The sequence below is a fragment of the Lemur catta genome, chromosome 14 (assembly GCF_020740605.2).
Source record: "Lemur catta isolate mLemCat1 chromosome 14, mLemCat1.pri, whole genome shotgun sequence".
NCBI classification, from domain to species: Eukaryota; Metazoa; Chordata; class Mammalia; order Primates; family Lemuridae; genus Lemur; species Lemur catta.
In genome coordinates, this window is record NC_059141.1 from 29,600,527 (window position 1) to 29,618,740 (window position 18,214).

At 40.6% G+C, this 18,214-nt stretch overlaps 1 protein-coding gene across 1 annotated transcript in view; it reads right to left on the bottom strand.

Annotated features, from left to right (window-relative positions):
* Positions 1–13,460: 13,460 nt before the first annotated feature.
* The window catches only part of MARCHF5 (membrane associated ring-CH-type finger 5), a 43,805-nt gene continuing 39,051 nt past the window's right edge, over positions 13,461–18,214 (bottom strand). Inside the window, exons 4-6 of the mRNA XM_045567811.1 lie at positions 15,306–15,489; positions 15,000–15,166; positions 13,461–14,225 (exon numbers count right to left, since the gene is read on the bottom strand). Coding sequence (XP_045423767.1) covers positions 14,109–14,225; positions 15,000–15,166; positions 15,306–15,489 — 468 coding nt within the window. The 3' untranslated portion in view covers positions 13,461–14,108. The remainder of the gene's footprint in view (positions 14,226–14,999; positions 15,167–15,305; positions 15,490–18,214) is intronic.

An 18,214-nucleotide genomic window follows, 5' to 3' on the forward strand; every position in this document is an offset into this window, starting at 1 on the left:
AACTGTGACATGTACAGATCTGGTAAAATCCAGCTCCTGATTCAGAATGTCCAAGGTGGGACCTGAGACTCTGCATTTCTAATAAGCTCCCAGGTGATGCCAATGCTGCTGGCCTGTGTGTCCTCTCTTGGCAGTTGGATGCCTCCTGCCTAGAGTTGGAATCTAAGTAGAGTGTTGAAAAACCTGGCAGAGCCCAGGCCAGATGTTCCTGCCCTTAGACAGGGTTCCTGCCCTTGCCCCCCGTGCACCTGCGGGATCCTGCCCGTTTGGGGCCCAAGCTCTCCAGCTGCCCCTCCCACCCTGGGAGCTCCCTGCCCACCCCCACTCCCCAAGCTTCTCTTCATTCAGCCTGTCTTGCTTTCTGAGGATGCAAGCCAGAAACCCTAAATGACATGGTCTCTGAGCTTCAGTTTTCCAAGCTGGAAAAGAGAGACAGTAATCCCTAGTGGGGATTTATGATATTAAATGATATTCATGATGTTAAAGTGACCAACACAGGCCCTGCCCTGAGGTGCCACCAGTTGTCACAGGGTCCTACGTGGGCCTGCCAGGAACCCTCCCGACCCTTCCCTTCCTCCAGCCTCTGCTTAGGACCAGATAAAATGTTGGAATATAAGAGCAAGCGAAGCTATTAAAACTTTCTGCTAAGAGATTGATTCTTCTAATTACCAGTTAATGTCTCCCCTTCTGGGCCTCAGAAGGCCTATTCCCTGTTATTTAAAATGCAAATTGTTTGGACTTTCTCATGTAACTAGCTTAATGTGAAATTCTTCACTTACTAAAATAAATTTTCATTAACCTGTCTGATGGAGTAATTGGCTTTAAGTGGTAATAATATCATTTCTCTTAACTGATTACTACACTCTTAATTTATCCCGTTTTTACTTTCTTGAGAAATGATCATTATTATAATAAGGACTATTTATTAATCTTATTGATACTAATAAATATTAAGAGCCAATACTTAATGAGTACTTAGGTGTTCCAGGCAATGAGCTAAGCATTTTATGTAGTCTATATCATTTAATTCTTATAATACATCGTGTAATGTAAGACCTGCTTGGCCTGGCACGGTGGCTCACACCTATAATCCTAGCACTCTGGGAAGCCAGGGCAGGAGGATTGCTTGAGGTCAGGAGTTCAAGACCAGCCTGAGCAAGAGCGAGACCCTGGTCTCTACAAAAAATAGACAAATTAGCCAAGTGTGCTGGTGCATGCCTGTAGTCTCAGCTACTCGGGAGACTGAGGCAGGAGGATCGCTTGAACCCAGGAGTTTGAGGTTGCTGTGAGCTAGGCTGATGCCACCACACTTTAGCCCGGGCAACAGAGGGAGACTCTGTCACTCCCTCCCCCCCACAAAAAGTAAGGCCTGCTTATGATTCCCATTTTATTGAAGGGGAAGGTGAGGCACAAAGGAGTTTGGTAACTTGCCCAAGATTAAAAAGTGGTGAAGTTGGAGCTGGTCCAGAGTCCATTCTGATGACCACTAGACATGAGGAATGCTTGCACAAGTGCATAAGGCACTATAGGAGAGTGATCATTATAATGTTATTTGTAAGATCAAAAACCAAAAAGGAAACAACCAGAATGAATTGGTTAATAGGACCTGGTATATCCTGTGGAATACTAAGCAGCTATAAAATAGCCAAGACAGAGCTACATGAACAGATATGGAAAGAAGCCCAAGATAGATTGCTGGTGAAAACAGTATATTTACAGGATAAAGTATAGACCCATTTGCATTTTACCGCCCCCCCCAACAACCAAAAAGCCATATAGATGTCATTGTTTCCATGTAGAAAAAGGTCTGGAAAGCAAGGTACATACCAAATTAACTGTGAGAATAGAATGTGGAAAAGGAAGATTTTCACTTTAAATTTTGATATGCTTCTGTGATATTATGAAATATATATTCAATCACAACTCCTAAAATCCTTGGAATCTTCAAAATGATAAGTATCTTTTTGTATGCTAATGCATTGACTGATGGCTGGCGGCCCTTAGGTAGCCTCAGGAGGGGCCTGGTCCCCAGAAAGACCGTGTGATTAGCGGGTTGGAACTTACAGTCTCACCTCCCCAATCTCCAGGCATGGGAGAAAGGCTGAAGGTCAAGTTAATCACCAATGGCCAATGATTTAATCAGCGTAGCTGTGTAATGAAGCCTCCATAAAAACCCAAAAGGACAGGATTTGGAGAGCTTCGGGATAGTGCAACGTGGAGGTTCCTGGAGGGTACCATGCCCGGAGATCACAGGGAAGGTCCTTGCCCCTTTACCATCCTTCACCCTATGCATCTGTTCATCTATGTCCTTTGTAATATCCTTTATAATAAACCAGTAAATGTAAGTAAGTGTTTCCCTGTGTTCTGTGAGCTGCTCAAGCAAATTAATGGAACACAAAGAGGGGGCTGGTGGGTCAGAAGCACAGGGCTTGCAATCGGCATCAGAAGTGAGGCTCAGTCTCGAGGGACTCAGTCTCGTGGGACTGAGTCCTTGACGTATGATAATGTTCTGTGATCCTAAATGTTTTGAAATGGAGTCATGACAAGTGACTCAGCTTACAGTGAAATTGCTGACTCCTCAGAGTGAGAAGCACATGTATGGTGCACGGAGGTGATAAGATGACACCTGCTGTGGCCAGGCGTCCCTAGATCTGGCAAGAAAGTGAAGCCAAAAGGCAACTGAGATAATCGCTATGGACACTCCTGTGGAGGGTGTGGCAGCTGCCTGAAGCCCTGCTGGGAAAAGAGCAGGGATCTCTGCCCAGTTGGAGTTAGCAAAACTAGGCTGATTGGAACCTGTGTGATCGGATGCTACCTCCAGGCAGATAACGTCAGAATTGACTTGAATTAGAGGACACCCAGCTGTTTTCATTGAGAGTTGATGGCTTGGTTGCTGGTGGGGAGCAATGCCCACACATCTGGTCACAGAAGTCTTCTGTGTTGATCGTTGAGTGAGAGAATAGAAAAAAATACTTTGATTTTTTTTCCCTTATATTTTCAAAACCTCCAAATCAGTTGAAGTTTTTGCAATAAGTACATAATATTTAGGAAATTAATAAAAACAAAACAATTGGTTTTCCTCTATAGAAAAAAATGCAAGAATATTATTCAAGCTATTAACTGTTGTCATTTCTGGAGGTCTAGGGAGTAGGTGGAATAAGAATATTAATTGCATCAGGAGAGAAGCACAATAAATATACATTTTTACAAAAGTTATTTTGCCTTGGTAAGGAGAGTTGATGAGAAATCCATAGAATCTTGTCTTGAGACTCCCAATGGCACTTCCCCTGCAACATTGCTCCTTATTCCCAGTCCCACTGTTATTCAAATGAGTGTGATATTTCACTGCTAAAAACCCCCCTACAGATGGGGTGAATTGTGTTGGGGTTGCAGGGACTGCTCATTTCTTCCACTGGAATCCTTTACTGAGACCTCGACTCCAGAGCACAACAGTCAAACCACAACAAAACAAAATCCCCCGAGGCTGAAGGGAAGCATAGCCTTTCGGGGCTCACACGCAGCTAGTAGTACCCGCAGAACGCTCAACAAAAACCTAGTTATTAATCCTGGCAAAAGACAAAATTATAACAAATTAGTTATAGATCTAATTGGCTTTTATTTGTGATTCATGACTCAGGGCAGCCTCCATTCTACAACAAAAAACAGGAGCTCCCACTGAGCAATAGCAGAACAATGGGTTTTGTAAGGTGGGAACAAGGAAATGGAAAAATAGAAAAAAAAGAAACCTGGTTGGTTAATGTCAGGTTTTTTTAGGTTACTTTTTTGTAAGGGTTAAAGCAGAGGGGGCTTCCTTATTATGCTGACTCAGGTAGACTGCAATTTCCTGTTTTTAGAAAAACTGGTCTGTTTGGGTTTCTGCTTCCTTAAAGTTTCAGTTTGGTTATGTGGCATTTAGCATGAGTGACTCCATTTTGGTTTGGTCGGGTCTGCTGGGGCCTAGTGCAGAAGCTAAGTCTAAAACAATGGCCTCCCATCATTTTTGTTTAACAATCCCAAAGACTTCTGTGAGTCATTTTTTTTTTTAAAAGATGGGGTCTTGCTATGATGCCCAGGCTGGAGTGCAGTAGCTAGTCATAGGTGCGATCCTAGTGCACACTACAACCTTGAACTCCTTGGCTCAAGAGATCCTTTTGCCTAAGCCTCTCGAGTAGCTGGAATTATAGACGCATGCCACAGTGCCCATCTGTGAGTCATTTTTATATGAGATGAGGAAATATCAAAAACTAATAGAGGCTAGTTACGTGTGGGAAATGGTATGGAGGATATGCTTCTATATCAATTGAACTTTTTACAGCAAGCCCATAATATTTAAGAAATTAAGGAGAGAATGGGTCAGGGCAGACTTTAACTTTTTATTTTGTGCTGTTCTGTTTGAATTTTTGAAATCATAGCATATAATGCAGTTATAATTATTTTTATAAAAAAGGGATGATATATTGTACGTGTGGTGTTTTTTGAATCCATGGTATATTTTTTTTTCTTTTGAGACAAGAGTCTCACTCTGTTCCAGGGCTAGAGTGCTGTGGTGTCAGCCTAGCTCACAGCAACCTCAAACTCCTGGGCTCAAGTGATCCTCCTGCCTCAGCCTCCCGAGTTGCTGGGACTACAGGCATGCACCACCATGCCCGGCTAACATTTTCTATATATTTTTAGTTGTCCCACTAATTTTTCTTTTTTTTTTTTTTTTAGTAGAGATGGGGGTCTCGCTCTTGCTCAGGGTGGTCTCAAACTCCTGAGCTCAAGCGATCCTCTCACTTCAGCTTCCCAGAGTGCTAGGATTACAGGCGTGAGCCACCAAGCCCGGCCTGAATCCATGGTATTCTGGGGATTTTCTTAGACTGTGTCTAAGTTGGCAAAGTGAAAAACTACATGGAATTTGGCCATTTCTACAATCTTCCACATTTTTAGACAAGATTATTGTAAGGTTTAAGACTGGAGTCCAGGGGAGGGGCGGTGCAGCCGAAAGTCAAATCACCCTCCCGGGTTTCGGCACCAAATGTAAGGTTTTTTGGATTGGCTGGCGCCAGAGAAAGAAAGACGAGCAGAGTTGAAAGGGATAAGTAAAGAGGCTTTATTGGGGTGCTCCCAGGTGAGGGTAACGGGTCCCAAGAGAGGGGCCCGGGCAAGATTCTCAGGTCCCGGGAGAGAGAGAGAGAGACTCAGACCCGAGAAGTCGCATCGCCCAGAAATCTGAGTGGGCTTATATATGATTTTAGGGCTGGGGGTAGGGGTTTCTTTGGCAGGAAGATTTACGGAGGGGAGAGCAAGGAATTTTCCCTTGCAGTTTTAGGACGAGTATTGAGAAATAGGAGGGGCCGGTGGTATGTGTGGACTCTAGGAACTAAGACCCTTATCAGGGTAACCATCCAGGTGTGGTCATCCTTTAACTTAGCTGGGCCTTGCAGGCGTTGTCCTTGGCAGGTCTCGTGGGCTTCTTCTTTTTCCATTAGGGAGGGGAGGGGTGCCTGCCACCAGCCTTACAATTATGTTCTGCAGTTAGGGTTGGGTTTGTCAATGTCCAAAGAAAGTCAAATACTAGGAGGAAAGAGTAGGATACAGAAGTCTTATCCTCTCAGTACCAATATGTTCAGAACATAGAAAATCAATAATGAGGCCTGGTAAACATGGCATGTTAAGGAGTCCATTCTCCAAATGACACTTCTGCTAGGATCTGTAACAACCTAAAGAAAAAGAGAACTACTTTTAGCTGGAACCCAAAAAACAGTCAGCTCTCTGGGAGCAGGGGACACCTATATTCCTCTGTGCATCCCCAGCCACCAAGCACAGAGCCTGGCCCAGAGCTGGAAGAAGGATGAAGGAGGATTGAGCAGCAGGTATAAAACCTAACCATGGTATAGACTCCCCGACACACGTGGGCGCTGATCTTGATGCCACCGTTTACTAGTTTGTTGGCCTTGGCTGAGTTGTTTCACTTCACATAACCCATAATTCCACATTCATAAAATGGACATAATTATACCTAGTTTTCAGGGCTTTGGTGAGATTTAATGGGGTGATACATATAAATTGTTTTCTGTTTTTTTTTTTTTTTGAGACAGTGTCTCACTCTGTTACCCAGGCTAGAGTGCCGTGGCGTCAGCCTAGCTCACAGCAACCTCAAACTCCTGGGCTTAAGCGATCCTCCTGCCTCAGCCTCCCAGGTAGCTGGGACTACAGGCATGCGTCACCATGCCTGGCTAATTTTTTCTATGTATATATTTTTAGCTGTTCATATAATTTCTTTCTATTTTTAGTAGAGATGGGGTCTCGCTGTTGCTCAGGCTGGTCTCGAACTCCTGCGCTCAAACAAACAATCCGCCCACCTCAGCCTCCCAGAGTGCTAGGATTACAGGTGTGAGCCACCACGCCTGGCCGATACATGTAAATTGTTTAGTGAAGTGCCTGGGTACATGGTTAGCAATTAACAAATGATAGCTCTAAAAATTTTATTTCTCCATTGAATTCCAAGTTTTGAGATGGAGAACAAAAGATTCTTATATCCCCTCCACTTCTTGGAAATCACTCCAAAACAAAACAAAAGCAATGAGGAATAGGGAGGGGTGGCTTGTCTCTGTAATCCCAGCAGTTTGGGAGGTGGAGGCGACAGAATTGCTTGGGCCCAGGAGTTCAAGACCAGCCTGGGCAGTATGGCAAAGCCTTGTCTCTACAAAAAATAAAATAACATTTAAAAGGGAAAAAAATAAATAAAACCAGAAAAGAGTCAGCTGTGCAGGCCTGGTGTGAGGACGTGAGTCTGTAGGGTTCCACAACATGCCTGGGTTTGTTCTTTTCCAGTGTCATTTACAATGCCATTTCCAATGGCTTTTTCATTTTAAAATGTGTACTTTCTTTAAAATGATAACTTTTTTAATCCTCTCCTAAAAAATTAAATAAATATAAACAATGAGAAATAAAGCCACAGACTCCATCTTTGATGAAATTATAAACCCAAACTTCTCCACGTGAGGACAGAAAGCAGATGCTGGAGTGGTGCCCAATTTAGCAGAGTAGAAGACAGGTAAAAATGCAAACATCTAGGGAGGATAAAACTAATGGGAAGGTCTAGAAGACATGGACACCTCAGAAGGCAGGGGTGAAACGAGGTTAGTTGGAGTCTTTACAGAGAGGATTTAGACGAATCCTCCAGCAATCAGACAAGACTCCCTCCCCTACCCCAGCAGGATGCCAGAGCTGTGTTTTTGGAAAAACTGAACCTGAGAAGTTCAGGATTTAAGAACACTAAGCTCATGGAGGACAGCAGTGAGGGCATTTGTGACAGCCAGACTGAAAATAGGAGGAGGAGAGGGAAGACTACTGTCATCAGTCCAGGAGAGCCCTAATCCCCTCCCCTATGTCGTTCAAGGACACCTGTGGCTTGGTGTGTCCACCCCTGACAGTAGACTGGAGGATTGTTTTAGAGAAACACTGGGTGACTTGAGATAAAAGACTTAGAATGTTATATTGGATTATTGGTCCCAATTCTTAACTCCTCTGTAATAGAAATTCACATCCTCACTCCTGCCACAGCCTCATGGCAGGTAGAGTTACTGCTTGACTTTAGGTTCAGCCTTGCTAGCAGACATGAAATAGCAGAGACTTGAAATGAGCTTGTGTGGTTGGTTTGGTCTCTTTCTCTCCCGATTTCCACCAGAAGAAGAATATACCATGAGTAGACACTGGTCTAAGGAGGAGAGATATGTGGAGCAGAACTGTACCCAACCTGAGGCCTAGAATGAAGCCCAAAGCTCAGCCCACAGATGGGGGAAGTGAGAAATAAATGCTTGCATTATATGCCATTGAAATGTGGTGGTGGTTTGAAAAAAGCTGACTTAATACAGATACTGACTTATGGAGGTCTTCTTCAAAAGTTGGCTCCCTACCCTTTTATCATACAGAGAAGCCCACCAATTGACAAACAGCTCACACCCCCACAGAGCTGACAGTCAGGTTTTTAGTGCATTACTTTTTTTGTCTTTCTTAAGAGACGAGGTCTTGCTATGTTGCCCAAGCTGGAGTGCAGTGGTGCAATGGCTATTCACAGGTGTAATCACAGCACACTGCAACCTTGAACTCTTGGCCTTAAGCGATCCTCCCGCCTCAGCCTCCTAAGTAGCTGGGATTACAGATGCATACCACCATGCCCAGCCTTTTTAGTGCATTACTCTTAAATATGAAAGGACAGCCAAGGATCATCAGGCACTCAAGGGTAGAATGGTAAGCCAAGGATGAGGACAGGAGGCTATTGCTATATGAAAAAAAAAAAAAAAAAAAAAAAGATGGAAAATTTGGAGAATAATGAAGAAAAAGCTCTTAGAAATTTATAATGAACGGCCAAGATGAAAACTGCAATAGAAGGGTGGGAAGTAAAAGCCAAATAGTTCTTGATAAAAGAGTTGGATCATAGGAAGGAGAAGATAAGAAGATCAGAGTATCAGTTCAGGAAATTCAACATCTGACTAAGGAATTGCAGAAAAAGAGAAGAGGTAAAACAAAGGGAAGGAATTATCAGGGCATATAATTCAGGAAAGTTTCCTAGAAACAAAAGGCATGAGTTGGCACGGTGGCTCACGCCTGTAATCCTAGCACTCTGGGAGACTGAAGTGAGAGGATCGCTTGAGCTCAGGAGTTCCAGACCAGCCTGAGCAAGAGCGAGACCCCGTCTCTACTAAAAATAAAGAAATTAGCTGGACAATGAAAAATATATGTAGAAAAAATTAGCTGGGCATGGTGGCGCATGCCTGTAGTCCCAGCTACTCGGGAGGCTGAGGCAGAAGGATTGCTTGAGCCTAGGAGTTTGAGGTTGCTGTGAGCGAGGCTGACGCCATGGCACTCTAGCCCAGGCAACAGAGTGAGACTCTGTCTCAAAAAAAAAAAAAAAAAAAAATCATCTTAGAGATTCTATAGAGGAACAAGTTGTTAAATTGTATTTGGTAAAAATGATAGATGTAGCTCTATTAAGTAATGAATGAAAATTACTTAGTAATGTGTATTTAAAAAGATAAGTCATTTTAGGACATTAAGAACTCATGCTTAAGTTAAGATGGTATATTTTATGTTATGTGTGTGTGAATGTGTGTTTTAAAAAAGAATCCATTTTGGATTTTTTTTTTTTTCCTGAGAAAGAGCCTTACTCTGTCCCGACTATAGTGCAGTGGTGTCATCACAGCTCATTGCAACCTCCAACTCTTGGGCTCAAGTGATGCTCCTGTCTTAGCCTCCTTAGGTATCTGGAACTACAGGCATGGACCACCACGCCTGGCTAATTTTTTGTATTTTTTGTAGAGAATGGGGTGGAGGTGGGGGGGGGTCTCATGCTTGCTCAGGCTGGTCTCGAACTCCTGGGCTCAAGTGATCCTCCTATCTCGGCTGCCCAGAGTGGTAGGATTACAGGCGTGAGCCACTGTGCCCAGCCAAGATAAATATCTTGATCTTTTTTTTTTTTTTTTTTTGAGACAGAGTCTCACTTTGTTGCCCGGGCTAGAGTGAGTGCCGTGGCATCAGCCTAGCTCACAGCAACCTCAGACTCCTGGGCTTAAGCGATCCTACTGCCTCAGCCTCCCGAGTAGCTGGGACTACAGGCATGAGCCACCATGCCCGGCTAATTTTTTTTTGTATATATATTTTTAGTTGGCCAGATAATTTCTTTCTATTTTTTTTTAGTAGAGACGGGGTCTCACTCTTGCTCAGGCTGGTCTCGAACTCCTGACCTCGAGCGATCCACCCGCCTCGGCCTCCCAGAGCTAGGATTACAGGCGTGAGCCACCGCGCCCGGCCAAATATCTTGATCTTAAAAGGAATGCTTTTTTACCTACGTCATAAAATGTTTATCATACCTCTAGCATATGCTGGTGCTGTTCTTGTGTGGGGATAAAGTAGTAAACAAAAGTAAAAAATTGCCACCCCTATGGATCTTACATTCTTGTGCTGACAATAACATCATATGGTGAAGTAAGATCAGTTGTGCACTTTTAAGACTCTAAACATCTCAAAGTGGGTTTTGTCACTTTATCCCAGGGCTTAACACAGCACGTGGTGCATATTTAGGTCAATAAACACTAGAGTTGTGTATGTTGTTGACGTACAGTGAACTGTTTTCAGTAAAATGTTTAAATCCACACAGACTTGGCCAGAATGATGGTCTGCCTCTGTTGTTTGCCCACAAGGCTTCTACAGGTATTCAGCTGCAACCCTTTTCCCTGCCCCTTGCTTAGGATCGTTGCTCCAGGAAGGCAATTAAGACATTCCACCATTCTTACCATTTCTAATGGGCATGTAGGGTGACAGGTAGCAAAGAAGAAGCAACTTCAAGATTCTAGTGGACAGAAGAAAGGTTATGGGCAAATAAACCCCTACTATGCATTTAAATTGATACAGATTTACTTAGTTTCCCTGTATATCCCACTCTGTCCTAGAATGTTACCGAACTTAATCCTCACAATAAACCAGGAAATACGTTTTATAATCTTCATTTCACTGATGAGGAAACTGAGGGTCTGAGGTAATATTTACTTGTCCTACAAGTAAGTGTCAGCTAGAATATGTATCCAGGACTGTTCGACTCTGTGCCGTTTCTCCTCTCTGTCTCTCAACTGGGGTAAAGAAATGATCTAGAACAAACACAATCCCCATGGATGGAAGGGCTTTTGATTTACTCATTCTAGTTTTTTGCTTTTTTTGTTTTTTTTTGAGACAGAGTCTTGCTCTGTCACCCAGGCTAGAGTGCAGTGGCATCATCATAGCTCACTGCAACCTCAAACTCCTGGGCTCAAGCATTCTCCTGCCTCAGCCTTCTGAGTAGTTGGGACTACAGGAGTGCACCACTATGCCCAGCTAATTTTCTATTTTTTGTAGAGACGGGTCTCACTCTTTCTCAGGCTGGTCTCGAACTCCTGAGTGCAAGCAAACCTCTTACCTCTGCCTTCCAGAGTGCTAGGATTTATAGGCGTGAGCCACTGGGCATGGCCCATTCTAGAAGATTCTAATCTTCTGAGAGTTGTTAGTATCTCAGAAGCAGCAATTTGTGTTCTTAACCCGCTGGAATGTACTTTATTCAAGTTGTATAAGATCACTCACAGATCTTGTCTAATTGGTTGTCTAACCATACTCAGTCCAAGAGACTCTGAGCATGGGGAAGGGGGAATACATTTTAAAATTATTTTTTAAAGTCTTATCAATATCTTGTTAACTTTGATTTAAAAAGAATCATGTCCCATTCCAAGAGGACATGAGGCTAAAAAAATTAAAAATTATGTAGGTACAGAATTAATGAATTATGTTTTAGGATTTTTTCAACAGACAAAGTACACCTAGAGAACATAAAAATTATTTATTCAACCTAATCCAGCCAGTATTGAGATAGTCTGCTATATTAAAAACAAGACGTTTAAAAAAAAAAAAAATCACAGCAGAGTTAGCAAGGCAGTGACTAATTAAGTCACTAGTTTAATTTTATATTCTTCACAGTCATTTGATAATCATGTAATGATAAACAATATTTTCAGCCACTTTGAATGGAGATAAGTTAACTTCTGCAAAGAACAGAATTCTACTAGTCATCATTGAATTTTATAAAAGAGGCTTAAAACATTAACGTTTCTAGAAATAAACAGTAGAGCAATATGAAAATAAACTGGAAAACAAAATATACCCACCCACCCCAAAAGTCTACATCATCTCATTAATTTGTCCCCTAATTCCTTTCTTTTACCTCTTCATTCACTTTTCCCAGAGTGCAAACAGACTATTTAGTGATTAAGAAACAACTACTGCTCTGTAGAGGCCATTTTGGGCCTAAAGTGCCTCTGTTCCTTTAATTTCTCAGTTAATCCTAGAAATAGTCTTCTATGTTAAGTATTATTTGCATTTCAGAGATGAAGAAAATTGTAGCTGAGAGAAAGTTAAGTCACTTGGCCAAGGTCATATGTAGTTATTATTAAAAGCTGAATTACAATTTGAACCCAGGTCCATCCAAATTTAAGTCTGCCTGTGCTCTTTTGTTGCTTCACTGTTAGGCAGGCCGCCTTCCTGGAAAGACTGGCACGTGGTGTGTCTTGAGCTAAGGCTCTTTAGATTTAAAAGTGTTCAATTCCAGGGCTAGAGGCCACTCTGGTCCCCAGGCACTTGCAGTTCCCTCCCCCACAGCCCTAGAAATCCCTCCCTCTCCCCAGCCCTCATGAGACCTGATGCCAGTAAACCCAAGCAGCTACTCCCCACCTTGGGCATTTAAAGTAGTAAATAGGGAACTGTGTGCTTGCATAACTTTAGGAACGGCTGCCTAAAAGCTGTTCTATATGACAAAATGATGCAGGAAATGTCTATTTAATAGATCTTTTCACATTAAACATTAAAGAAAAGCCAATATATTTTATAATTATAGCTATATAATCTAAGTTATTTTTATATATAATCATACTTTATATTTCCCCTTCAGAACTGTAGCCGTGTTCTTAAAAAGGCTGTCAGTTAAATCTTCCCTTTCTCCCCGAATAACACAACTTTGAATGTTCAACAGCCATTCACATAAACATGTTATAACTCAAAATGAAGACATTCATAATATAGTAATAGAAAGGTACCAGTCTTTAATTACTGAAGTTAACATACATTATTGCAATCTAACATTAGCTCAATCTGTATTTGCTACAATCCTAAAGTGGCCTCTTATCAGTAGGGGGAAACATTTACTATTGTCATGCATTAGATAGTGTGAACAAGAAAATAAATAGGGTTTTTGGAAATACCTTTTTAAAATTTTAACTTTAAATAACTGCAAGACCATTTGGATTGCTCAATATTAAAATGGCCACTCTATTGATAATGGCTTAAAATAAATAATTGCTTTTGAAAAATGTATACAAAACTAGTTAAACAGTGATTATTAAGGTGCTAGCCTCATCAATATGACAAGCAATTAAAATCTAAAAATATTAGTATTGGTTTTCTATAATAAACTGACTTAAGCTAAAAACAATGACTTCAATATTTACTCAAAACTTCTTGTATTCGTAATTTTCTCCTCATTGACTGATATAAAAACAAAGAGCTCAAGGCCTCACCTTGGTTTATTCACTGCTGGTTTTCTACCTGCTGAAACTAGACTGTAAACTCTGTAAGAGCTGGGACCAAGTCTGTCTTGCTCACCACTGTCTCCCCCAGCACTCTGCTTGGTGCCTGGGCAGATAGGAAGTGATCAACAAATATCTGAACAACTGAATCAGTGTAAGAAGAGAGTAAAATTATTATTTTTTTTTTTGCAAATTGTTCTCTGCTCAAACTACTATAAACTGGCAGCTCTAATTTCTAGAAATATGGATTTAAAAACCCTACTCCAGAGATGGACGGACCTGATGAGACTGAGACACACACACCACCCACACACGCACCACAGTAATCAAGACTGCATGGGCCAAAACTATGTTATGAACTATGAGATGTCAACATTATATAAATAAAATTTAATAGTGAAAAAGTGATCTGGAAGCCCTGTGAATTTTCACCCTACACATTTTGGAGGACATCACACGGTTTGGTTTAAGGAAAACACAACAAAATCTCATTTGTTCAGGTATTCACTTGAATGTTTACACACATTTTTGGTTTGTTATTCATTTATAACCAATTAGCTTACATTTCCTCATTAACACATGCTCCTGTTTAGTATGTAATCAAATTATGCCAGTGAGAAAAATCCTCATAGTACCTTGAGTTGCTGATGCTAAGAAAACACTGAACATGAACAAAAGAGGCATTTGAATAAAACAGCATGTGCATTTTTTAATATTTGCACAGTTTGACCTTTACATTTCTGTCTGGAGGAAATATGAACAAAACCCAGGTTTACCATGCTAAGATAATGGTTCAGATGGCTGCCATAAAAGAAGTACATACAAAACAATGAAAACAAATCACATCCTTAGGTTCCGTGATTACTGAAACAATTTCCCCTGCCCTAAGTGCTTTATTACATTTCTTAAAAAATATAGGAGCAGCAGCTTATCACAAGTCTCCACAAGTGCATTAATGATGGAATCAAAACAAGACAAGAGATTCATAAGGATGAGAAGACTGAAGAACTAGAAGTCACAGTTTTATGCTTCTTCTTGCTCTGGATAATTTAGAATTTTGCGGTGTGCCTGACGTAAATATTGCTGCTGTTTGAAGTAAACTTTAAATGCTCCTTTTATGGCAACAAAAGCAATTCCACCCTAAAATAAAAAGGAAAATTAGCTTTTTTATAATGCAGGTTAGAGAAACATAATAATAAAAAGAATTTTACTTAGATCACAAAAGACAGGCTTTGGTAGTAAACTAATTCAGATGACGGCAAATGAAACAGTTTTCTTTTCCTACTAAGAGGTGAGATAGGGACAGAGGTAGATACAACAGGTAACAGAGGACAGAGATGGCTTCCCTGTTAGTCTATCTGAGTAATCTTCCTTCTACTTAGCTCTACATCCATTCTGATACAGAAAGGAGAATGTTAGGGCACTATGTGCAGACTGCCACCACAGGAGAAAAGTGGGAATAATCACAGCAAACAACTTGAGTACTTACTAGATGCTACTATGTATTTCATTTAATCCTCACAATAATCCTGAGGTAGCTACCATTACCATCTCCATACTAGAGGCACAGAAAAGTCCAGAAATGTTATTTAACTGGTTGAATTTGAACCAGCCAGTCCGACCCTAGAGCAGAAGCTCTTCATCAAAATCCCACTGGCAAGACAGATGGTGTGACAATTCATGCATGTTCCAGAAGAGAAATCACCCACAGCTTTGTTCTAGAAGACCAGAACTGTTGTGCTGGTCCCTCCTCTTTTTATTTTCACTCAAGCTATGACAGTGGGGATCAAATACAGGCTTAAGGCACAGACCTCACAGACTGAATAGTTATACAGTCCTCCACCTTTTTAAAACAAATGCAGTTCATTCTCTTTTGCATGTCACTTGAAAAAAATAATATTAAAACCATCTTACCAAGATTGTCCTTTGTAAATTAGAGTTAACACTACTGAACATCAATTTACCAACTATTGTTGCAATAGTAGGAAAGACAAGGGCTCCACACAAAATTCGGGTAGCAGAGACATGATCTGCTAAAGGATTAGCCTCAGCTGGAATTCGAGGAACAGGACAACCAATCCCTAAAGAAAAAATGAAGTGCATTAGTGCTAATAAATAAGAAGAGCTAGAATATCTTCAAACATTTCTTAAAAAGCATGTTATGGTTTTTCTACAAGATCAATTTGGCATGCACTTTACAACCACAATTCAGGGCCTTACCTGGAAATATACTATTCAAAATTTGTAGTTTATTTGAGTATTTGCGCCATAGTCTAAGCACATAGTCCTCCCAGCGAATCATCTTGCCTAATATCAGCATGACAGGAATAGTAGGAAGTCCAATTAAAAGAAATAAAGGATCAGCTCTCTCCATAACATCCAGACCTTCTTTATGGCCTACAACCTGTGAAACAGATAGCATTTGCTAGAATCATTTCCTTAGCTAATGAAATGTTGCATGTTTGAGCTCAGTTCATTTTTAAAAAATGCTTTCAAAAGAATATAGAAATTAAAAGTTTTAAAAATAAGCTGGAAAGCTATCAGTCCTGATTTATTCTTAAGAAATGTCACTCATTCAAGGAAAAAGCAAAGTTCCCAAGCTATTTCTTTTCTTTTTTTTTTTTTTTGAGACAGAGTCTTGCTCTGTTGCCTGGGCTAGACTGCCGTGGCATCAGCCTATCCCACAGCAACCTCAAACTCCTGGGCTCAAGCAATCCTCCTGCCTCAGCCTCCTGAGTAGCTGGGACTACAAGCCTGTGTCATCATCCCTGGCTCGTTTTCTATTTTTTGTAGAGATGGAGTCATACTCTTGCTCAGGCTGGTCTTGAACTCCTGGTCTCAAGTGACCATCCCTCCTCATCCTCCCGAAGTGCTAGGGTTACAGATGTGAGCCACTGCACCCGGATCTAATACTCTAAAATCACAGGCTGGGTGCGGTGGCTCACGCCTGTAATCCTAGCACTCTGGGAGGCCGAGGCGGGTGGATCGCTTGAGGTCAGGAGTTCGAGACCAGCCTGAGCAAGAGTGAGACCCCGTCTCTACTAAAAATAGAAAGAAATTATCTGGCCAACTAAAAATATATATACAAAAAATTAGCCGGGCATGGTGGCGCATGCCTGTAGTCCCAGCTACTGGGGAGGCTGAGGCAGTAGGATCGCTTAAGCCCAGGAGTCTGAGGTTGCTGTGAGCTAGGCTGATGCCACGGCACTCACTCTAGCCCGGGCAACAGAGCAAGACTCTGTCTCAAAAAAAATAAAATAAAATAAAATAAAAAAAATAAAATCACAAACACTACGCACCTACTATCACAGTTAGTCTCTCTCATTTCTTGACTAAAAAAAGAAACCTTCAAGTGAGACAGTACATGTGAAGGTGATTTCTAAATGGTAACAATTATATATGTATTATAATTTTTGTTTCGTTGCTATATTATTTATTCCACTCTACCAATCCAAACTATTTCTTTCAAGGGTCAGGTCAAGACTTAGTTTTCTCAATTTCAAATGATCTTTCATTTTTACTGAATTAAAATACTATGTAGTCTTCTGCACTCTCTTCATATTTATTTATATAACCTTGTAACTGTTCTCCAGTTGTTTCAATAAATCCCTTGAAGCTGGGGATCAGGGTTTTCAATTTATTTGTGTTTTACAAGACCACAGCTCAGTGTTAACTTTTTAAACAAATCACACCCATATGTTTCAAAAAGCCAAAATATAGCTGGTAGCCTTTTTTAGAGGATACAATCTATATTTCTTAATGGGCTCCTGTTTTTAAAATGCCCATTATTAAAAAAAAAAATTTTTTTTTAAACATTGTGGCCAGCCTTAAAACTTTTCCTCCAAAAGAGTCACCCCACTTCTTATGATCAATAAGGTCTTAAAAGAAAAAGAAATCACTCAATCTTGGGGGGGCTTAAATTTCTTCATTTGCAAAAAATATGTATCTGTATAATATCTTTGTATATTAAATAATGTATAATCTGCTCTAAGTTTCTATGTCTTTGTCAGTCCTGGTAAATTGTCCTGAAGCTCTCTGATCTGATGATGTACTGATAACTCATTATTAGTTCACATAAAAAAAGTCAATTTATGAAAGCCTTTTAGGTGTTCATTTCTGTGTAGATGCTATAACAGGGAATATAGAAGTATAAAACAGACTTTACTTTCAAGGAAATTACCTTCTAATAGGAAAAGTAAGGCCTTTATAGGAAATATAGGAAAAGTTAAATACGTAATCTATATACAATAAGAAGTGTCACTTGGTCAGCATAAGATTGGCTGCCATTTGAGGAGTAAAAATGCCACCAATATAGAGGAAGAAGAAATCAGAGCAGGTAGGCAGTTGCCTTTTGAGTTTTATGGAGAAAAACTAGCTAAGCCTGGAAGAGGGTTTAGATCTGGATAAGTAAATAGAAGACTGGAAGAGCAGTTATTAGGCAGGGAAGATGACATAAGCCAAAGGACAAGGAAAAAACTAAACAACATAAGGATGAGTTGAGGGAGACAGTCCAATAGGCCTTAAAGTAGAATGAAGTATGATTGCGGAATACCTTGCAAATCAAATCAGGCTAAGGAAATGGAATCTTTTCTAAGTCAGTGGTTCTCAACCTTTATTCACTATACTCATAACAAATGATGTTTTACTATCTGGGACTCATTCCAGCAACTATATCCAGGTTTTTGGGTGTCATTAACATTTTATAAAGTTGTCTCACAATACTTTGTCTCATCGTGACTATTAATAAAGCAAACCATTAAGGTACCCACTATGGAGTCTGGCATTGATAGATTATATATAATTTCTAGAATATTAGATGTAACTCCCTCCAAGCCCTTCTCTTCCAGGCATACTCTAATTTACATTAAAGAAAAGTAAATGATTTACAAACCTAAGTGTGTTAATTACTACTGAGTTATTTAGGAAACACTTAGCCAATCTAGATGCTGTTCTTGGTAATGGAGATGTTAAGTTTGGGAGTAAGATGTTGAAGGTATTATTTAGGAGGATTCATTTGGAAGGACAGATTGAAAGAAGAAAATAAAGTCAGAGAAACCAATCAAGAGCTTCCTCTAGCCATCCAGGTATGAAGAAGTGACAAGAAGTCAGGTAGTAAAGATTATGTAAAG